General features: G+C 41.2%; 1 protein-coding gene across 2 annotated transcripts; it reads left to right on the forward strand.

Annotated features, from left to right (window-relative positions):
* Window positions 1-2765: 2765 nt before the first annotated feature.
* On the forward strand, window positions 2766-23507 carry ipo7 (importin 7). 2 transcript variants are annotated; one of them, XM_079498058.1, is made up of 25 exons: window positions 2766-3005; window positions 5048-5129; window positions 8585-8741; window positions 8862-9020; window positions 11363-11519; window positions 11840-11929; window positions 12053-12147; window positions 12246-12330; window positions 12460-12594; window positions 13016-13115; window positions 13237-13313; window positions 13531-13647; window positions 13984-14073; window positions 14202-14367; window positions 15327-15487; window positions 15832-15960; window positions 16742-16808; window positions 16921-17046; window positions 17207-17304; window positions 17419-17514; window positions 17932-18152; window positions 19106-19314; window positions 21092-21298; window positions 22159-22275; window positions 22415-23507. In XM_079498058.1, the coding sequence occupies exons 1-25, from the start codon at window positions 2922-2924 to the stop codon at window positions 22510-22512; spliced, it is 3123 nt and encodes a 1040-aa protein (XP_079354184.1). In that variant the 5' UTR covers window positions 2766-2921; the 3' UTR covers window positions 22513-23507. The 2 variants fall into 2 exon arrangements, with proteins under 2 accessions (XP_079354184.1, XP_079354185.1); XM_079498059.1 differs by having other exon boundaries at window positions 2782-3005; window positions 19106-19329.
* Window positions 23508-23712: the final 205 nt, after the last annotated feature.

Here is a 23712-nt window from a genome sequence, read left to right on the forward strand (position 1 = left end):
AAATATATCGTTGCTGCTGGGAGAAAACCACCTAACTGTTTCGAAAATATTGAACCGATGAAAAGTAGTAAAAACTCTTGGGACAAAACCTCTTAACTTCCATTGGACTCTCAAAATGTCTGCTAAAACAGCTAACTCCACCACCTCTCCCCCTCTCATGGAAGTAATTGATAATATATAAAGTATATTGCTTTGTTTTCAAAATATACGGTGTTCTTCATTTCCTGAAAAAAAAAATATTTTTTCCGACAGCAGATATATTATATTGTAATGCCGAGAGTATAAACACAGGGGGTTTCCTTGATTTTATTGGAGGAATAGTTTGTTAGAGAGTTTAAAAAGGTGTGCTGTCCTTCAGACAAACAACAAAAGCTGTCTGCCTGTCTCTCCAGCATAAACCAAGCAGCCCTTTTTCCACCCCTTTGAACTCTCTAACTAAGCTTGGCCTCAAACTATTCCTGCACACCCCCCTCCAATAAAATCAAGGGAACCCACTATGTTTAATTAACTCTCTGCATTACTTTACTGTATGTCTTTGGCATCTCAATTTGTAAAATAAATGTAAATATAAAATAAATACATATTTAAAACAAATCTAAAACAAAACCTTTATACAATGGCAATAACTAGTACCAATTACAACTACTTAACAAACAATATCAGGTCAAGTTTAATTTATAACAACTATGCAAACACACAAATACTGCTTTGGGGGTAGTGTGGATTGTTTGTACAGTATGTTTTCATGTTCACATTTTACAGGCAGGTGGAATACTTGTTTATTGAATCTTGTTTTATATAGCACAGTCTGAGTACCATGTCACACCACATTTCACTCATATGAAAGAGTGAAAAATAAATCTTGAATCTTGAATTTCAATTACATTTCGAGAGGTGAAGGTGGTGATTTCATGTGGAAGTCTTGGAAAGCGAAGACCACCACCACCCAGCCACTTCTTATCTTCTTTGCTGTCTGCACTTACAATGTTTGTCCTTCACAAACATGCTCTGTGCTTAAGAACACTCACTGTCTGACATAAACAGCTGCTACAGCCTCTGCCTTCCATTGATTGATTGATTGAATATAAAGCACAGAAAATATAGTTCTATTCGAAAGGATGCTTAAAGGATTAAACCCAAGAAAGCAGTAAGCACTAGCTTGTTTCCATTGGGCTCCTGTGTATTCAATCAATCCAAATTGGGAAAAAGTGTTGTTGCACTGACCACACTTAACTCACCAAGTACAGTATGATGTGGTCTCCACCTGGTGCTGTTATTATCTTGCTGGAAACAGAGTCCCCCACTGCTTTTCATCTAGCTTGGTTCGACTGGTTCTGGTTCTTATCTGTCATCTTTCACTGCCCTTCGATATAGGACTTAAAGCATCAGGATATCGTACTTATTGCTACATACAGTATTTTTGTTATACAAATGTCAGATGGTATATATATGCTTGTGCTCTCTTTGGTAATGTCTCAATGTTGGATTAAACCATTATTATGCTCAGATGGGAAACATAGTCCTACTAATTAATTTGCTGGTAGTTGGTGTGTCTGGTAGTTGGTGTGACAGGCTGACACCCCCCCCCCCCCCTCTCTCTCTCTCACATTTTCACGAAACAGGGGTCCGAACTTTTCAAGGCGACCTGGATTTAGGGGCAAATTGTGTTGCAAATTGTGCCCGTCTGCCCCCTTTAAGTTTAATGTACATATTGTTTAACTATATAAAATGATGTGTGCCCCCTCGCCATTTTCAACAGCCACCTCATCCTTGGGGATGGCCCATTTCATCCTGGAGCCAAGCCTGCAGGTTGCCCAACGTTGTTAGAAATCTGCAAAATCATCTGCAAATCATCCTGTTTTACTGTTGTTACAGAGTAGCCTACAGAGTACAGACCTTGTCAGTGGAATTACATTGCTAACAGCTTGGATCCGAGTATATATTCCTGTTAGCTACTGATATATCATGCACAACAGGAAATAAGCATGTGGGACTGCATGAGGCCTAACCCATGCTCTGAGTCTGAGATGATTGCGGTGACCCGACCCCGTTCATGTGGATGAATCTCCCTGATTGATTGATTGATTGAAGAATTTATTAACAGTTTGCAGAATTACAGTACATTTCAAGCACAAACTCAATACAAAGGCTGTTAACTGTGAGTGGACGACCCAATTAAGCATTACACTTGTTTCCAATAGGGTCCACCATGTTCAAACCTTTCTCAGAGTGATTGATTGATTGATTGATTGATTGATTGATTGAAAGATTTATTAACAGTATGCAGCAGCAGAATAGGTACATTTCAAGCACAACTCAATATAAAAACTGTTAACTGTGGATGACACCATAAAGCATTACACTTGTTTACAATAGGGCCCACCGTTTTCAATTAATCAAAGGAGGTAAAAGATAATATACAGTGAAGGGAAAAGGGGGGGGCTAGACTTTTTAACGGTGGCCAGTTTCGAATTGCAGCCGTCCTTATACTTGTGCCCTTTGAGAGTGGTTTTGAGGGAGTCAAGGGATTCACATGTCTTAAATGACTGTTGGTAGGGCGTTCCAGTGAGGGATGGTGATTGGTGAGCAATGAGCATTGAGTACCCTTTTTCATTTTGATTTTTTTCATTGATCAATATAGAAACCAAACGAAGGGGGGTTTTTGCCACATTTCTGTGTGTGTGCCATCTGAAATAGATTAAAAAACAAAACAACACCCAAGTGAACAACAAGTCCCATAATGCACCAATGAACAGCGGATATTCGTGTTCTACAGATTTGGCGCTGATCTATCCGGGTACTTCCATTCACTTCTTCCTTTCGCGCCGGTAACTGGAGAGCCGTGCGTCCATGTGCGCAGTGACTGGGAGCTGATAAGACCACTGAAATACTCAAATCCGAGCCACAACAGAGTTTTCGCGATGGATCCCGAGGTTCTGGTCGAGGCCCTTCGGGGCACCATGGACCCAAACCTGCGTGAGGCTGCAGAGAGACAGCTGAACGAGGTAAAGTTTAGTCTGGTTTGATCATGATGGTAAATGTAGGCCTCGTCCGTTTCTCTCACAACATCAAGATGGTTGTGATCATCATCGCGCAGACAGGATCCGCTTGTCGTTAACTTGAATCAGTTAACAGTCTCCTTGTAACATTTACTGACACCCGAATCACGGATTAAAGCACACATCATCAACGTGGACGCGATCGAACTATTTATTTTGATGACAAGCTTGTTTTGCTTGCCAGTGCCTCACGTCATATGTTAGCATTATGTCGAAATCTCGCTAATGCTGATGCTAACTAGCCAATTGCTAGCTTGTCACACAGGTTGTCAGTGTTGCTTCCTGGTACTGAAAACGTGATTCGTCTATCTAAAAGATTGGATTGTGATTGTACTTTATTATCTGAGAGGGGTACGGTGATTGTGTTGATGGTGGGGTTAAGTAATGAGCCGCTGCAAGAGAATTTAAATGGTAGCAAGCTAGCTGTGGCTACTTGTTGGAAAACCAGCCACCTAGAATGGATACCAAAGGGATTGGTCAGTGATGTCACCAACAGCGTTAATGGTGTGCGTAGCTTGTAATTTCATGAAGCCCCGAACAGAAGGTTTATACTTGATTTTATGATCCTGTCCAAGTGTCGCTTCGGCTTGACTACATTTATTTTGTTGCAAAATATGCGTGTGATGAAATATAAAGGCTATAACGGCGCAACTTTGCGGTTGAAGCAAATAAAGCCATGAGTTCAAGGCAGGCCATGAGTCGGAAGCACTTCCTTTCGAGGACGCTTAGTTGTGACATCACTGACGATACCGTGGTCTTTTTTTCTTCTCGCTTGGCACAACCCTGCTACATCGCCTCTGCTCACGTGTCATTGTGACAAATCCAGCAGTGATGACATTCATTTTCTTCACCGAAAAACATTAACATTAGACAACCAGGCGTGTTTTTAATGAACACACAGGTCATGTCATATAAATAAATAAATGGTCAGTCTTCATGTTGACGTGAAAAGTAGTTGACGTATGTTAACGTTAGCTAGGTTAGCTTCAATGTCATAATACCAGTGGTAGGGCTGAAAATAAATTGAAATTATTAAAGAATGCGCCAGAAGGCGAAACTGTCTTTTAAACAAAGGATATATTATGTTAATTTGGTGTCTATACTCCATGGGACATTGTAGCTATCCTTGGGATCTTGATTGTTCATTGGTACTAGAAAAGATAAATGTGTACCACAGTCACAGATGGCAACAAGGTGTACCTTTACCCATTGCCTGCTCTGTTTTTGTACTTTATAACAAGTTTATAACAAACACTGCTCAAATGAAGCTCACAGTACAATGCATCGAGAACATTAGTAGTAAAAGTAATGGAACATGAGTGCATTATGTATGAAACTCAACGCGTAGATCATAATTTATATTACTGTTATACAGTTTTACACACATCTGATTTCATGTGACTGATGAAGAATTAATTCAGCTCTATGTATATGTATGGTAAACATCTCCCAGCCATGATGTTATTGTAAACTAGAAAAGGGGCAGGTCTTTGCCATGCTGGGTGGCTTAAAGCCTTAAATGCCTTAAAGGGCTGTGGCAGTCCCGCCCACAAATTCGTTTTGAAATATCAAAACCCTGTTTCACTAGACTAGACCATTTGACATTTTTTGGGGAAAATGGGCCCTTCCCCAGTCCCCACATTTGGAATAGAATTTTTTGCAAAAAGTCTTTAGAATGAGCTGCATGTGGACGGGCGGATGGACACACGGACATGGGCGAAAACCTAGTCTTCGCCTTTCAGCCTGGTGAAAAGACAATAACACAGCCGTCTTTCAGTCATTATTGCTTCATAATTGGCTGTTTTACACAAACGAATGAATCAAGACAAAATCCTCTTGATTATAATAATTGCATAATCGTGTGGCTGATAAGGTATTTTTAGGATAGTTGTTTGTCATGCCAATCAGTCACTTTGGGAGGTAGATAACTGTATACTAATGTTTTCTGACTTGCATTGATCAATTTGTATAATTCTTCAAATCAACAGGGTCACACCCAGGTAAACTTTGTGTCCACACTACTGCGAGTGACCATGTCTGACCAGCTGGATTTGCCTGTCAGGCAAGCAGGTGAGTCCAAATAAACCAGATGAAATGTTGAAATTATTTATTTTGACAATCTGTACAAGATAATAAGTGAACCTTAAATTTGCACTTGACAATTAAAACGGCTTTATAAAGGCTGCTGAAGAGTCATACGCTTTAAATTGGGTTTCATAAACATAATCCATCAGAAGTTTTGTAATGACTGCATAATTAATGCATTAATCTTGTGATTCATGTGCTTGTAACTCTGATCTGCTCACAGCCAATATTATTTATAGATGTCTTAAGACACCCAAGCAGAGAGCTTGCCATTGCATTTTAAGTTGACTGCTCCCTTGAGAAATGATCATGAATTCTACAGATGTCTGGTCTGCTACATATCAGGGGGTTTCATCCATTGTCATGTGTACAAGACAAGTACAGTTGTATATCTTCCTATTCATTATGTTCTGAGCACATTGAGTGTTTAACCACTTACACCCTATACTTGGTTTGCTCTTCTTTCCATCTACACCAAATCTACAAGATCGGCTATTTCTAGTGAATGTTCCCCACAGAATAGTGGGTGTAGGGGTGGTTAAGATTAATTAAATTATTTATATTTGCTCATTGATGCAACCCGAGCAGAGCCATAGCTCTGTATGGACAATTTTGTGACAGGGACCTCTGGTTTATGAGTTCATTATTGTTTAAATTTGAATGATGGAAGAGGCAACTAGTTGCAATAGCAGTCTTCTCGTCTTTTTTTATTATTGGACTTGTGAAATCATCAACACTTCCTTTTATAATGTCAACAATGTATTTGAACAAAAATGTAATATTTCATCATGTTTAGTCTGTAGCATTGTTTGACGTTATTTACCTTCTTATGAAGCTACTTTCCTAGTAGCTGTTCCCAGGAACACGATTTTCCAATGATCTCCTGTGCATCTGACTCCAATGCAGCCAGACTGCATTAGATTAGTGATGAGTAACTGGCTGTATTTCCTCAATGATCCCCTGTTAACTCGACAGTTAATAGATTTCCCCCCTCACAGATGGATATGAACAAACTGAAAGCAAATTGAAAGACATCTAAATAATTTTTTTCACCATATCATTTTAGAAAGTTGCAAAAATGTCAATTTGATTATCCAACTAGCGTAGATACAGTAGTCTTTATGGCACAACTGAACTCCAAGCAACCTCAAACAGGGTTAGTCTGTATGCCTCGTCGTGGTAGTTCAGGCAGGCACGGAAATCAAGGTGGTCCCATGCTCATTGACCCTCCAGTTACACCTGCCAACACATGCACCCTCATTCCTAATGGTTCGATCTCTAGGCTGTCTTTTGAACATGAACAGCATAGCTCACTTTCACCTCTACTTGCAGCATTTAGTTAACTATGTCAGCAGGTTAATTGTGTGGATTCATGTGGTTTATCATGTTTAATATCTCTGGAACTTTAAGTTACTCACCATGAAGGGCTAAAATGTCGTCATGTAATAATGCTGTGTTTAGGCTTTAGGCTCTACTTTGGGAGTTTTGTCATCTCGTTCTGTCACACTTATCTGTAGTGACATTGGAGCAGAGCCACACCACCAAATACAATGAAATATCATTGCAATAAATTGTTTAACTTCACTTAAGTGTGTCTGACTGACCAATCACAGCTCCCACTGTGTCCATTACGTGCATTATGTCATAAGGTGTGCATGCTGCCTGGTGTAACTGGTTGTAACGGGATGGACAATACATGCCACAGAATGGTTCTGGAGATAACAATTTATTGCATCCCTGGCTTATGTCAACACCGCTTGACTCCCTACAGCAGAGAAGAGACATCATGAGTGGCACTGATCGATAGCATACACTTTATCAATAGCATTGGACAGGGAGGCTACTTGTTATTAGACTTTCTTGTTTTCTTATGAGACTGAAGGGTTTAGTTGTGTGCAGTAATAATAATTAGAGATATACACTGTAGCACTGTCTATTAATAATATGTAATTAGACATGAAGACATTTTTAAGTCATCGGGCATTGCCTACCTCGGTCTGCGATGACAAGTAATAAGTATTCCATCACAATTTGGTGGCAGTGGTTTGCATGGGGAGGCTCTCGGAATAACTGGCATACCTTGGGGTAATGTGCTTGGAGACTAACTCAACACCTCTTCGAAGCACACAGAGGAAGTTCCTGCTGTGTTGCTAGCTACGGGATCCTCCCATGTGGTTATGGTTCAGTACTGAAGCCCATTTGCTGAAAGTTGACCGACTCAGAGCTGTGTTTCAGTGACTGCAGGAACGACATCACCATAATACTAATATGCAAATGGATGTTTTGTTTATTCCCAAGTATAAGTCACGTTGACTTAAAGTTAGTCATGTGTTTTGGAAAATGTGGAGGATATTGTCTTCTCCTGTTTAAAAATAAAACGAGCCGCCAGCTTTTTGATAATGGCCTTGGCTATGGGAGTGGTGTGGTCACTGGGGCAGGGGTAGTGCTGGGTTATGGGATTGGGGGCATGCTCTGTCAGCATTGATAGGCAAGATTATGACTGCCCAGCCAGGGGCATAGACACATGTGTCAGCAGTCTGATGTCAGCGTCCACCCCACTCGCCCCCCTCCCACTCCCTCAGATGTCGCTCTCCACAAGCCAGAGAGAAGGCCTACAGTGGCTATTAATCCCAGTTGACACCTGAATGCTACATTCAGAGCATCTGAACTACATCCTGAGGGGTACATTTGTATTCCATGGAGATAAAGAGCTTGCTGTTTCATAATCCTTTACTGTAGGACCTCAAGTTTCTTCATCAGTTTTCAGCTTGTTTTCTTGGAGTAGGAGCAGAGAGCACTAATGAACAAGTTGGAACAGATAGTTGGGAAACGTGCACTGTGAATGGACCCTATGAATTGCATTTGTATAGCGCTTTTCCAAGTGCTCAAAGCGCTTTACAATGGTTCATTCATTCATACATTGGTAGGTGAAACGGCGAACAGTCGACGCCAGCGTCCTCACTTCCCACATTCAGACACCAATGGTGGCAAGCTCACACCGACCAACTCATTGGCTACATATTAATGCACTACCTTGCTGTTGCCACATTGAGTTCTCAGTAATTCCTTAGTTTAAATATGAGTGAGTATTCTGAAAGTGCCATCTTATCATATGACTTTATCCTGTCATCTTATGATGGTTTCCCTCATACCTAGACCTCTGACTAACCACGGCTAGTGTCTTCGACTCAGTCCTTTCCGCAACTAATGACTGCTTTTATAGTTTCAACTCGCTGGTATGAAGTTCTGCAAGCTAAGGTGCTAAGAGAAAGGGTGGAATAAAATATGCTATGAACAAAACAATCAATTTATTTGAAATTGGTTTGGCCAATTTTTATATGAATAAGCGTTCAGGAAATCTACAATTACGAAAAGCAGATTTCCTCTACAAGGGAAATATAAATGCATATGAACATACAAATGTTTCTGTCTATATCTAGGTGTGATTTACCTTAAGAACATGATAACTCAGCACTGGAGTGAAGGAGAGAATGCAGGCACAGAGACACCGGTCACCAACAACATACCAGAGGAGGACAGGGTGTTCATTCGAGACAATATTGTGGAGGCCATCATACACTCGCCCGAGCGCATCAGGTAACGCAGTGGAGGTGGAGAGAACTGAGCAGGATTGTCTTCCAATTCATCATCTATCAGTCATGCTTGTTCCTTCCCACTCCCACCCCCAGCCTAAAACTGTCCTCGTTTCCTTCTCAGGGTCCAGCTGACAACATGCATCCACCACATGATCAAGCATGACTACCCTGGCAAGTGGACAACCATTGTGGACAAGATAGGCTTCTATCTACAGTCGGACAACAGTGCAGGATGGCTGGGCATCTTGCTCTGCCTCTATCAGCTGGTCAAGAACTATGAGTAAGTCTTCAGTTTCGAAGAACACGTTTGGGATTTCGTTCAAGCCTTATTTCACTTCTGTTTGTTAAAATAAAACATATTAATCCATTGATTGATCCGTTAAACAAATTGCCCTTGAGATATTAACTGAACTAGGGATGTCAACGGGTAGCCGGTTAGCCGACCGTTAAGAAATATCTGAATATTCTTATCAGCTTCATGGATAATTTGCATAACAATAAATGTGTGTTCTGATCTTAAATCCCTTTATTTTAGATTGTTTTTTAGTAATAGTACAACATAAACATTACAGAGACTGTAGTCACTGTACAATACTTTAAAACAGTTACCATGTTGCACACATGCCTAAAATTGCTGTTATTTGCACCGCTCGTTTAAATCGATGTATTTCAAACTTCAGCTTGTCACACTCCAGGGCTGCATGAACAGCGCTCGAGCTAACTAAAAGCAAGTGACAGCGAGACGAGATTAACACATGTCGACCGTATCAATGAAGTGGAGAGACATACTTAAAATCCATTATTAAATCCATTATTGGCCTGGAGAACGTTTACAGCCTTCTCCGTCTTCCCGCAGTGGCACGGCTATCAAGTTAGCCATGTGCTAATATAGATCTGTGTTTACCAGATGGGGACAGAGGGTTTTCTCGTCAGCGAAAAGTCAACAAACCGAACACGTTGAAGTTAGAGTTCTCATCGGGCCCGAAATGTGAAGCCCGGCACGGCCCGGCCCTAACTGGGTCAGCCCGAAGCTCGGCCCGACCCTAAAGATTACCATAATGTTAGACCCGAAGCCCTATAAAGCCCGACAAAAAAAAAGGAAAAAAAAGAACGCCACTTTAATGCATGGCCAGCGCAGCGGCGCGCGCCGTCAGTGGTTCAGTGTGTGTCTGTGTGAGAGTGAGAACGGAGTTCAATGGACTTATCGACGAAATAAAGGATTTATGTAGCTCACGTTAGACTTAGATGTACAATTTCCATAACATTCTAATGGATTCCATTTCCAGTGGTGGTGAGTAGCTCCCCTTAGTTTCCTCTGAAGTGAAGCATATGTCCAAGACCCCAAGTATCGTCCCCGTTCGGTGTCCAAAAGAACAAACATAGCCTACAAAGTTTACAAACCATCCACGCACCCGCTCATGGCGTGTCTCGACAGCTTAGAGATCTGTTATTTTAAAATCGGGCACATATAACGAGGAGCGCCGCCGCACCGAGGGACGGCAGTTATAATACTAATCATTTTGGAAATCAAATAGCCTGTAGCCAGCAGTGGACTGTAACATTGCGTGGTCATCATACACTACAGAATTGTATGGATCGGTTGGTGACTATATGACGTTGATTAGGCATAATGAATCTGATTAGGTTATTCATCGCAGCCAGCTGGGTTTAACGAGATGGCTCAGTGCAACTGTTTGTCATGTTGCAGTCACACGATAGCGTGTGATAATCCGATTGATTTATAAAACATTTAGCATATGAAGTGAAACTCATTTGGTGCGCCGCAAACCAGAGGCCAGCCAGCGGTATAAACAACCACCCCACCGTTCACTTCTCTCTGCTCATGCCTGCGCGCAGTCAGTAATACAAGCCCCCCGCCTCCACTCCTCCGTCTTCCTCCTGTCACAATTAAGTGAATAGCGCAGCCCTCTTTATAATAAAATACATACTTGTAGCCTACACATTACACAAATAACAGAATTGCTATTTTTATTATAACAACATTCTTGAAAAAAGGAGAGAAAGAGAAAGAAAAAATAAAAAATCACGGAAAATCACAGAGCCCGAGGCTCGGCCCGGCCCGACTAATTAACATAATGTTTTGGGCCCGGCCCGGCCCGAAAATGTCGGGCCGGGCCGGGCCGGGTTCGGGCAGAAAATGAGAACTCTAGTTGAAGTGCATGTTGATCTTCCTTAATAAAAAAAAAAAGGCTTAGCCCAAGTGGCCAGTGGCTTTATAGGTAGGTTGCTCAGATCTGGACTGGACACGACAGCGTTGTATTTATTTATTCTTTGGACTCAGTGGACCCCATATAGCTGTACTAGGTAGACCCGCAGATTCATGCGTGCAGATTGATGCTTTGTTTATTGATGTTTATTTGATTATTTGATTGTTTATTTAAGCTTACAGCAATTTATGTGTTGTTAAATGTTGCTTTTTTGTTTGTCTTTTAAAAGGAGGATAAATGTATCTGTTAATTAACCGGATAATGCGATCGGTTACCCGGCTGGGAAATTAACCGTTACCAACATCCCTAAACTGAACATCTTAAAAACACACCACTACAGCAGGCCTATGAGTTAAGATGTATGTTTTGTGTTTTTTCTGTGTGTGTGAAACAGATATAAGAAACCGGATGAGCGCCAACCCTTGGTGGCTGCCATGCACATCTTTATGCCTATGCTGAAGGAACGCTTCATCCAGTTACTGCCTGATCCTTCCAGTGACTCTGTTCTGGTGCAGAAACAGATCTTCAAGATACTTTATGCCTTGTTCCAGGTATTTGCAGGAAACATATCCCATCTTTTCCATAAGTTTCTTTTGACAGTATTATGCTCTACCAGTCAGCAGGAGAAAACACAATGGTATGAAATGGATTCTGCTGCTCTGCTGTGCAGGGTTGTAAATTGGTGTAACTTTTTTGGTGGTAAACCAAGCCGTTTACTTCACAGGGGCAGCCCTGTGTACAATAATAGCACAGCTTAAGGCATCTGCTGGTCATGTCTGTGCCATTTCCTCAGCAGAATGCATTATCATCAAATTAAATCCCCCTCCGACCTGTGTTTTGAAGAGACCATGGTCTGGTTGTGTGTCCACAGTACAACCTCCCATTGGAGCTCATCAACAGACAGAACCTGACCGAATGGATGGAGATCCTGAAGACTGTAGTGGACAGAGCTGTGCCTCCGGTGAGGACAGAAAATGCATGCATACATAATATTCTATACTAATACTACTAAAATAGCCGTTTACAAATTGCTCAGGGGTTTTACACAGCCTGGCTGCTCCTCTCTTTTCAATATTATCTACAGGAGACCATGCAGGTGGATGAGGAAGAGAGGCCTGAGCTGCCCTGGTGGAAGTGTAAGAAGTGGGCCCTTCACATCTTGGCCAGGCTGTTTGAGAGGTATCTAATCCAGCCATATCAGTTAGTGTTCTTTGCACTTGTACCAATGCGGCTGCTATGTTTTTGGTGCAAATAACAAAATCTAATTCTGTCCACAGATATGGCAGCCCAGGTAACACAACCAAAGAATATGTCGAATTTGCAGAACTTTTCCTCAAAGGATATGCAGTGGCTGCACAACAGGTAAGAACTAGGACAGGTGATGCATGAAGCAATACGACTCTTCTCCCCACAGTAACTGACTGGATTGTCTCTGAAAGCTGTCTGTTGTAATTCTCAAACATGCTTGTTTTTGATCTTCTATCTTTTTAGGTTCTACTGAAAGTTTTATATGAGTACAAGGAGAAGCAATACGTGGCCCCCAGAGTACTCCAACAGACACTTAATTATATCAACCAGGGCATTGCACATGCCATTACCTGGAAAAACCTGAAGCCTCATATCCAGGTATAAATGCTGTGTGTGTAGATACAAAATATAAGATGGATGTGTTGGATCTATTACACTTTATTTAAAATGATATTGTATTTTGTATAATGTTGTGATCATGTTGTAATCAGGGTGCCCTTATGTTTTATGGATAAACTGGTTGTCTTCAGTATCTACAGTGATATGGGTGTCGCTGACATTGATATCAAGCTGAGAACTTGATTGTACACATAATTGGTGTCTATGAAGCCAAACAAAAATGTATAAGAGAATGTCATTCTACGCTTTTTATCTTTGCTTGAAATAATTATCAGTCAATTACTGTTATTGGTCAATAACTTAGGTCAGTAGTAGTTTTTAAGCATATACTAGAAAATGCTATCGTTGTGCCTTTTTCCTTTCAGTGAAACGTTTCTGGCTTTGCTTGTTTTTATTTCAGGGCATCATTCAGGATGTGGTTTTCCCACTGATGTGTTACACGGACAGTGATGAGGAACTGTGGCAGGAAGACCCATACGAGTACATCCGCATGAAGTTTGGTAAGCTGAAAGAGTCAGTCTCTCAACTAAACTGAATGCTATTTGGAGATGCAGGACTGGAGAGCATCAAGGAGAGTTGATGCTGGGTTAGTGTACTAAATCTATCTAATCATCCCTTCAGATGTGTTTGAGGACTTCATCTCCCCCACCACAGCAGCACAGACACTCCTCTTTACCTCCTGCAACAAGAGGAAAGAGGTGAGCTGATGGCATTCTTGGTCAACTCCCTAGGTAAACCTTTTGAACTTGCCCTCAATTTCAAGTGGGTTGGTTCGGAGGGAAACGTCCATCATCAGCATGGATCTGGTGCTGTGATGTGATGCAAGGAAAATGTGCTATTTAAGTGTACTATGGATCAAAGATACCTTTTAGATGGAGTACATTCAAATATACGGTATGTTATTTTCTGTTTCAGGTCCTTCAAAAGACAATGGGCTTCTGCTACCAGATCCTCACTGAGCCTGCTTCTGACCCCAGGAAAAAGGATGGTGCCCTCCATATGATAGGTTCACTAGCTGAAATTCTGCTCAAGGTGAGGCCTTGACTGCTTCTTTGACAACCCCTTGAAATTTTGTTTGTTTTTATTACCGGTACTTTTTTTTATGGTAACTTATTTTTATATTCTACTGTTGTTTATTCTTAGTGAAACTGTAGTAGTAGAGCTTAGTCTTGAACAGATTTGTGTCCTTTCTTTCTTTTTTTAGGCTTTTAGGATTATTGTAGGTGATTATTGGCTAGTTGGTTAATTTTGCCATTCCATCCAAATGGGAGATAAACCAGATGGCACTGTGGTGCCACATTATTTGGTCATTTGGTAGATGATGCCTTGTGTACTGTGTAGCTGACTGTTCTTTCTCCTGCTAAACAGAAAAAGATTTATAAGGACCAGATGGAGTTCATGCTACAGAATCACGTCTTCCCCCTGTTCCGCAGTGAACTGGGCTACATGAGAGCCAGAGTAAGTGATATTCCACAGTGGTGGGACCACAAGCTCAGTCCGCGATACTTTATATGCTTTATATTCTTATATTGGGACCTTTTAGTTGTCCCTGTAGAGTTTCTCAACTCTTTGACTTTTCCTCACAGGCCTGCTGGGTTTTGCATTACTTCTGTGAGGTGAAGTTCAAGAGTGACCAGAATCTGCAGACGGCCCTTGAATTGACACGTCTCTGTCTCATCAACGACAATGAAATGCCTGTTAAGGTAGAGGCTGCCATCGCCCTACAGGTCCTCATCAGCAATCAGGAGAAAGGTGAGCTAATTGAAACCTTCAACTAACTGCTCGCATACACTGTTTCATGACATGATTTTTTTTTATTACCTTAACTCAGTGGTTCCCAAACTGTGGTGCATGCACCCCTTGTGGTGCGTGGGTGCCTTCTAGGGGGTGCGCGACATGAAAAGGCTAAAGGTGGTGCTATGGTTTTATTTTAAATATATTAACATTATGCCAATATATGGCAAGTATATGCAGAGTATAGCCTATATGCTGCATATATATGCCATATTCAGGTTCATATATGTGCATATATATGGATAAAAATAGAAATGTATGTCTTTATATAGCTTATGCAATGTATAGTTCCATGTGGGGGGGGTGTGTCAGCTAGATCGGGAGGTAACGGGAGGTGCTTGGCCAAAAAGGTTTAGGAACCGCTGCCTTAACTAAACAGATAAATTAATCTAAGAATGTGTTTGACTATTTTGCCTGTTTAAACTGATCACTGCAACGGGCTGACAAAATTGATAGAATATGGAGTGTTTTTGAAATAATGATTTACTTTTATGTATTTTTCTGTGTACAAAGAAAACTAAATAGGGCTGGCATGTTACAATATGTATTTTGAATAAAATTAAAGCTTTCCTTTGACATGGAAATTGAATTGTCGAACTGAAATTATGTACAGCTCCAGAAACCTTTAGTCAGCAAGCAGGCTGAAACAACTCTTGTAATATGGATGTTGTACCATTCAATATTGTGTTACATTGTGCAGCAGTAAGGGCAACTCTGATAATAGAGTAATACAATGGTAAATCTCCCAGACCCTGTCCCAGTTCTTAACGAGTCTTCTGGGGCCTTTGAATATCGGGGCTGAGCCAGGAAATGACCATACATGAATTCACTTTAGAAACTCGAAAGGCATTGTTCTTGATTTTCCATCAGTAGATTTTGCTTTCTTGCTAACAATACCATTGCACCGTATTCCTCAGCCAAAGAGTACATCGTCCCCTTCATCCGGCCAGTGATGCAGGCACTCCTGCACATTGTCAGGGAAACTGAGAATGATGATCTCACCAACGTCATACAGAAGATGATCTGTGAATACAGTGAGGAGGTCACTCCCATTGCTGTGGAGATGACACAGCACTTGGTAAGTGCACTGATTATCACACAATACACTAAAGGAAATGTCTGCTTTGTTCGTAATGTAGGATTGGACAATTCATCAAATTCTCCTGTACGATGGGAGTATTTGAATGACATTAACATTTTATGTATGTATGTATGTATGTATGTATGTATGTATGTATGTATGTATGTATGTATGTGGGGATATAGTCTACCAAAGTAATTTGCTTATTAAAAGCATTGAGGTAGACGGTACCTATTCGACAAATCATTTCCAAGTCAGATTGCCCAGCACTACTACAATTTAATAGCATCTATGAATGCACACTTAGCAGCAGCTGACATCTCTTTGTGTTCCCACAATAGGCTATGACATTCAACCAGGTGATTCAAACGGGGCCTGATGAGGAGGGCGGTGATGACAAAGCAGTAACGGCGATGGGAATCCTCAACACCATCGATACGTTGCTGAGTGTGGTGGAGGACCACAAAGAGGTCAGCACAACCCACATGCACACACTGTTAGGACGTCACTTCCACTGGAAAGGCGGCTCTGTAATGCTAATGCCAGCACATGTCAGCCACCCACCAACTCTTAGGAACACACGTTCTGTTCTTTTACCCCCTTCAAAATACCTCAGGGGTTGAGGAGGCTTCCAGAAATAGTCCTGTGGCAACATGGGTCTGCTGCTGCTTGGAGAAAGGCAGTCAGTGGAATTTTAGGTGTAATTTCAAAAGATCACACCTGTGTGAAGTGAGGGGCGCTACTATATTAAAGTCTAACTCATGTTGCTATGATTAGGTGATGTAAAACAAACGGTGACAAAACAAACATTAAATTCTCTTTATTGTTAATGGCATTTAATGTTTGTTAGGGACAAGATGATGTTCCCTTCATTGTCAATGGCGTTTTTAAAACAAACATTGAACTAAAATCAAACATTAATTTCTCTTCATTGTCAATGGTGTTCAAACATTGAACTAAAAACAAACATTAAACCTGTATATAGGAGGGGCTAGTGCCCCTCAAAAATTTACAAGAATTTAAACCGTTTTAGTAACTGTTTAGAGCTTGTAATTTAGTTGTAAGGTAGTTTATTCCACAGTGCATGATTGGGACATGGAATGAAAATGAGCTATCATTAGTCACTAATCTTTACACGGCAGCATGTGAAGAAAGGACTCTTCTCCCTTCTGGCTCTAAAACTATGGAATGAACAGCCCATTGCAATCAGAACTGCAGACTCACTCCCAATCTTTTGCTGTGTTTTGTCAGATCACACAGCAGCTGGAAGGCATCTGTCTACAGGTGATCGGTACAGTGCTGCAGCAACATGTATTGGGTAAGCAGGTCTGGTTACTCTTGTACCGCCACATTCCACCTGGGTGGTGTTTAACTTCTAGTCTAGTCAACACATGCCAGGGACCAATTTCTTTCTACTGGATATATTTCAGAGTTCTATGAGGAGATCCTGTCCCTGGCCCACAGCCTGACATGCCAGCAGGTGTCTCCACAGATGTGGCAGCTCCTTCCCCTTGTATTTGAAGTCTTCCAGGCGGATGGTTTTGACTACTTTACAGGTATGCAAATGTGAAAAAAACATCTGCCTACTTAATAATGAACTAGTATATCCTAAACACTTGGAACTATAATGTTAAATGGGTTTCTTCTCTCTCTCTCTCCCCCCTTTTTTCCTTCGTTCTTTATTTATTTTGTTTGATACATGGATGTCTGTTTCAGATATGATGCCTCTCCTTCACAACTATGTCACAGTGGATACAGATACTCTCCTGTCTGACACCAAGTACCTTGAGATTATCTACAGCATGTGCAAGAAGGTAAAATAATACTATTTGGGTTCAACACAAAACAGTAGTTTCTGTGGTTGCAAATTATTAAATGACTGCTGTTCTGTGCTGAACTAGGAAGTTGACCTGTTTAATTGAACACAGGTCCTGACAGGGGATCCAGGTGAGGACCCAGAGTGTCATGCAGCTAAACTGTTGGAGGTGATCATTCTGCAGTGCAAAGGCCGTGGCATCGATCAGGTCAGCACATTCCACAAGAACACAAATAATCCTCTGTTGGCGCAAAACCCATGCAGTATAACAGTCTTGTTAGGCAGGCATGAAATCTCACACTCAAATTTGATTAACTTAAAGGGGAATACCACTAATTTTCAACATTTTACCATGTCATTAATATACCTTAGGTGTTGTGTGGAAACAATAAAAAAAGTCCCCCCCCATTCTGTGTTTCCTAGAAAAATCATTAACAAAAAAATCATTAACATCATCAAGATGTGATTCACCATCTTAATGATTTTTGTCAGACCTCCAGTTCTAGGAAACACAGAATAGGGGGACTTTTTTATTATTTCTTCACAACAGCTCTAAGGTATATTAATGACATAGTAAAATGTTGAAAATGAGTGGAATGCCCCTTTAACAACTCACACCTTGCAGGTTGTGCCCTTGTTTGTGGCTGCTGCATTGGAGCGGCTGACAAAGGAAGTGAAAACCAGTGAGTTGAGGACTATGTGCTTGCAAGTTGCCATCGCTGGTCTTTATTATAGCCCCCCTCTGCTCCTCAACACCCTGGAGAATCTACGCTTTCCCAACAACACAGAGCCCATCACTAACCACTTTATTACCCAGTGGCTCAAAGATGTTGATTGCTTCCTTGGGTAAGTCCTGTTTCAAATATAATCCCTTGATTTGAAAAGTGTTTTTGATTACTTTTAGACTAAAGGTCTTTGTCCACCGAGGTATGTTTTCCTGAATGCAGTGTATATTTTGAGTTGTTTACAATGCCATGTCAGTGCCACATATTTACGCTATGTTAAACTGCAGCACAAAAGTGATGAGCACTGAGCGTCTACTTTGCACTACTCATTCACACCTGGTGTTTTTATGTGGTCCTGGATGGAGTTAAAATATTTCCAACTCTTCCAGCTGGGTGAGTGTTTTAGAAGAGCGTCTTGCGTTTTCAGCTGGGTGGGAAAAAATGCATTGGTGGACACAACCTAATGCTGCATTCATTTTGTCACCCTAACCCTAGTGGTGACAAAAGTTTAAAAACGGTCAAGAGTGTCCTGCTATATTGCTGTCGACGTGTCGAGTCAGTGTTGCCTCAAGAGTTCATGGACTTTAATGTTTGTTTACAACATGTAAATGGAAAGGGTAGGGTTACTCTCATGGTTGATCGATGCTTTACTACACCATTAGAGCACTGATTTCTTTTTTTTAAGCCATCTCAACTTTGATTTGTGCCACATCACACCCACCACACGGCAAATTGTGTTGGGCGTTTGTAGCTTCATGTAGCTAGCTTCCATTGAAAATGACTAATAGGCTGTTGCTTTGTCCTCGCTAGTGTGAACATGGCAAAAGGACACTCGACCACTTTCTCTGCTGTAAATCAACTAATTTTACCTTAGTACGCATCATTTTAATTCATGTTCAAAATGTCTAACTTGTGTACAGGATAATGTAAGGATGCAAGATCTGTCTCAGCTACTGTATAGTCTGCAACTCATCTCCTCCCACTGTCTGTCCCAGTGTAAACATCACATTGACCATGCTTTCCTAGTTTATGCATTATGGAAATATTGAAAGCATTTAATTTCCCCTCAAACAGCCTCCATGACAGGAAGATGTGCGTTCTCGGCCTCTGTGCTCTAATTGACCTGGAACAAAGACCCCAGGCTATCAACCAGGTGGCCGGCCAGCTGCTACCTGCAGCTATCCTGCTCTTTAATGGTCTGAAGAGGGCATATGCATGTCGAGCCGAACATGAGAATGATGACGATGACGATGATGGAGATGGAGATGAAGAGGATGAGACTGGTAAAATGCTAGAAAGTGTGTTCTCGGCGTTCAAGAACAGTTGAGGGAGGGGTGGTGCTGTTCAGTGTTTATGCAGGATATTAAAACGTATTAAAATCAGTTTTTCCCACATTAATGCCTAATTGACACCAGCAGCTGTATTTCGCTACTGTGTTATGAAAGGCAAGGTTCAATGCATTGTCTATGGAGAGTAGAGCCTGACGTTTTCCCCACTACGGCAGGAGGTGGAGCCAGCAAAAAGCAATAAATCCTAGTTAAAGGGATAGTTCAGATTTTTTGAACTTAAGTTGTATGAAATACTTGCCATTAATATAGTGGTTGCAACTGTATTAATTGATTGCCAGAGTCCCATGGTGGGAGTTCTGCTCTGGTTTTGGTGAAATATCAAGTAGTTCCGGTCATTTTGTGGGGGGCACTGGGGGCCACGCAGTAAAAGTTAATTAATCCACAAAACTAACGTCATTTGTATTGTTGACCTAATTCTAAAATATTAGTGCAACTTTCGTTCTTTTTTTACCCCTCTATCACACAGAACTATGTTTTTTGTGTCCATATCACTACGCCCACAAAATAGTTCCATGTGATAGAGGGGTCAAAGTTGAACAAAAGTCACGCTAATATTTTAGAAATAGGTCAACAATACAAATTACGTTCGTTTTGTGGATTAATTTACTTTTACTGTGTGGCCCCAGTGCCCCCCACAAAATGACCGGAACTACTTGATATTGACCAAAACCAGAGCAGAACTCCCACCACGGGACTCGGGCAATCAATTAATACAGTTGCAACCACTATATAAATGGCAAGTATTTTATACAACTTAAGTTAAAAAAATCTGAACTATCCCTTTAAGTTCAACTTTAACAATGTCTCATTGTAGCAAGACAATCGGTAACATCTAACCTGACTCCGCCAGATGGGGCAGCAGAGAGGCGGGATCAAGGCATACACAGTGCTGCCTTGATCCCGCCTCTAGCTGCCGCTGATTGGCCAGGCCGTTTGGTGGCCGGAGCATCAAGTCTGCCTGAGAGTTCCCAGATGGGAGCAGGAGGGGGAACCCAGTGTGCTCTCTGCTGCCCCATCTGGCGGAGTCAGGTTAGGTAACATCAGCAACCAACCAGAAGCATGCTGTGGGACCGGGATGGCCTAGTGGTCCGGGCACCTAGGCTGGCAATCCAGCCTGACAGCATTTTGCGATCTTTGCTGCGTGTCTCTCCCCCCAGAGACTCCCTCCCCCCAGAGACACTCTCCCCCCAGAGACACTCTCCCCCCGTTTCCTGTCAACCTACTGTACATCTAGCCATAAAGGCAAAACAAAAAGCCCTAAAAAATATCTAAAACAAAAGAAGAAAAAAAGCACGCTGTGTTCTTACTAAAATAGGTGTGGACTAAGCATATACATTCAAATCCACAGCAATAGAAGTAGTGGATATTGGTAAAGTTAATCTTGCAGGTGTAGGTGTTAAATTGTTCTCATTGCCTCTCATTCTATCATACGTCGAGCACGTCATTTTATTTTGCAAATGTCTGCAATACGTTCATCTACTTTCAGGTGTAATTTTACTTAAGACCTTAAAAATTATTAGCAAGTCTGAAATATGAATTTTCGGTTCTTAAATGATTTGCTTTGATTAATGATTATTTATAAAAATCACACTACAGAAACAGGAGATCCTGTTGCCTCATGGCTCGGCAAGGCTTGCTTACTTAAGGTTAATTGCGGAGACCTGCAGATACAATGCTGTTACAATGAAATCTGTTTTTTCACTACCCCTAGCTGAGCTGGGTAGCGATGAGGATGACATTGATGAGGAGGGCCAGGAGTACCTGGAAATGCTGGCGAAGCAGGCGGGAGAGGATGGAGATGACGAGGACTGGGAGGAAGATGATGCAGAGGAGACGGCATTAGAGGGTTACACTACAGCTGTAGATGATGAAGACAACTTGGTCGATGAGTATCAGATCTTCAAAGCCATACTACAGAGTAAGTCACTTTGAACAATGAAAAGCTTCATTAAACACTAGTAAAGCCTAGCCCAAGATTTAGACTGTAGACGTATTTATCGATTCTGACGTCGTCACTCTACGAGAGTCTGTGAATATGGCTTATTTTTGGAATATCCCTGCCTCAAAGTAACTCTTAACTTGTACAAATGCAAAATCTAAGCTGCTTTCCCTGCTGCCCCACTTGTCCGGTTTGTGTGCGTCCAGCAATTACACCCGTAGTTTAAAAAAAAAAAAACTCTTCAAAAGAGTTTTGATCCACTCTGTCTCGGAATCTGGCATTTTCCTCCATTGTAAATGTGCAAAAGAACCCTGGCCGCTAGGGGCGCTGTTGCACATTTACGTACAATGGAGGGAAATCCAAGATGGATGCAAGATTCCGAGACAGTGAATTAAAACTAAAGTCTTTTTTAATTAAAAACTACGGACCTACGGGGTGTAATTGCTGGGCGCACACAAACTGGACAAATATTGTCTATATTGTGTATATAGACAATATTTTAGGCCAATAAAAAAGACTATATACCAAATTTCCCACCTGTCCACCTCGACTGCCTGCTAAATGCATCAATGAACACAGAAAGGCCAAAACAGACTTTTTTTTTGTTATATAAATATGGTTGATTATTAAAATCTTCAAGAATAAACTCAATCAATATTTGGATAGTGTCCCTTTATGGATTTAACCTTCCCAGGTTAAATCACCTGGGAACTGGGAAGACTTAAGTACTCGTCATAATGTGTGTGAGATTTAATTGGAGATGGGCTCATTTATCCGTACCGTTCTATAATCAAATGTATGTATGAAAGAGCTGATCACATTTTCCCCTTCTGATGCAGATATCCAGACCCGTGACCCAGCATGGTACCAGGCACTCACACAAGCCCTTGATGAGGAACAGGGCAAACATCTTCACGACATTGGCACACTTGCAGATCAGAGACGGGCAGCACATGGTATGTCCAAGAAAGTCTGTCGTCTCCATTATATGAAGAAATAAAGAATTCCAATATGACGCATGTAAAGAAAATAAATAAAGAATTCCAATATGGCGTATTTGGAATCCTGGGCTATTTACTTGTTGTCTGCTTGCAGAATCCAAGATGATCGAGAAACATGGTGGCTACAAGTTCACAGTGCCAGTGGTGCCAACTAATTTCAATTTTGGAGGCAGTGCTCCAGGAATGAATTGAGTGATCCCTTCTCCCTTTTATTACTCTGTGACTGATTGTAGTGAAGTGAAAAAAGCTTGTGTTGTTCCCTTAAGTAGTGGCTCCAGAACTGGTTCTTCTCAGTCATTCTTCAATCTGTCAAATTGGATATACTAGCTTCAGAAGATGCGGGAAAGCAACCAAATGCAACCAATGGCTGGGGAAAACAAACCAAGAACTTGAGCACGACGCAAGAGAGGAAAAAAAGCTCTGAACAACGTCCTCTAGAGTCTGTGTGGACGGGATACCATGGCGGCAACTCTTTTTTTTTTCTCACTCAAAACAAAATTAGGGGCTTAACAATTTGAAATTGATATGAGGACTAAATATTTCATCGTTATAACCGTTTAGGCCAAACGGCCGTGGTAGGATTGTACCTCCGGCAGTAGTGTTATCTACGTTTTTTTTCCTGCATTGACAAATTACGTTATGTACATACAAGCCAAGGTTATTGATTTTCGAGTAGCCTTGCAAAACAGCTAGAGGCATTTGTAAGGTGTCAACAACTGTATTCATATGTAGCATATTGGATACTTCATAGCACTATGTGATGCCTGATCTCTGTAAATTAATGACTAGCACTTTCATATTGTTCAGGTCTCCTAGCCTTCTGTATCAGACTGCAAATTTTTTAAATCAATTAAGACTATTTAAAAACAAAATGGCTGTAATGTTACTTTGCAAGCAATTTCTCCTGTAATGACTGGTTGTCACATGTATTTGGTTACGGTGTGGATTAGGATAAAATATGCAAGATAACTTTGCCAACCTCGGAAACATTCTAGATTGGAAAAAGAGAATGCTCTTGGTGTTCATTTTGGGTACAGGAGGACATTTTGATTGTGAGCACTGAAAGTACAATTGGATACTTCATTGAAGCATGTACAATTGGACTTATCGTGAAAGTCTCAAGCTTTTGGTTGGGGTATGGATGAACCATCTATATATACAACAACGTATTAAAAAAGCTAAGGGAATTATGCCCTTGAGTGTTTCCTTGTACAGACATGTTTTGTTATGGTTTATGAATCATAGCAAATGCATGATTTAAATTTATAGGACTTCCTATTTTATGATTTATGGATTTTGTCCCCGTCTTGTGTCATTTGTTAAGGGATTGTCTTCCGTAGTGGTGCACTCACATCTGCAACCTAATCATATCCTGGATGTGTTGTACAGCGA

The sequence above is a fragment of the Electrona antarctica genome (assembly GCF_951216825.1).
Source record: "Electrona antarctica genome assembly, chromosome: 3".
NCBI classification, from domain to species: Eukaryota; Metazoa; Chordata; class Actinopteri; order Myctophiformes; family Myctophidae; genus Electrona; species Electrona antarctica.

What these genes read in the sequence shown, in the direction of transcription:
- ipo7 (XM_079498059.1), top strand. Translation starts at nt 2,922, where the DNA reads ATGGATCCCGAGGTTCTGGTCGAGGCCCTTCGGGGCACCATGGACCCA. An exon ending in CACTCGCCCGAGCGCATCAG is followed by an intron (nt 8,742 to 8,861) that starts GTAACGCAGTGG and finishes TTTCCTTCTCAG; the next exon opens with GGTCCAGCTGACAACATGCA. An exon ending in AAGGCCGTGGCATCGATCAG is followed by an intron (nt 17,515 to 17,931) that starts GTCAGCACATTC and finishes CACACCTTGCAG; the next exon opens with GTTGTGCCCTTGTTTGTGGC.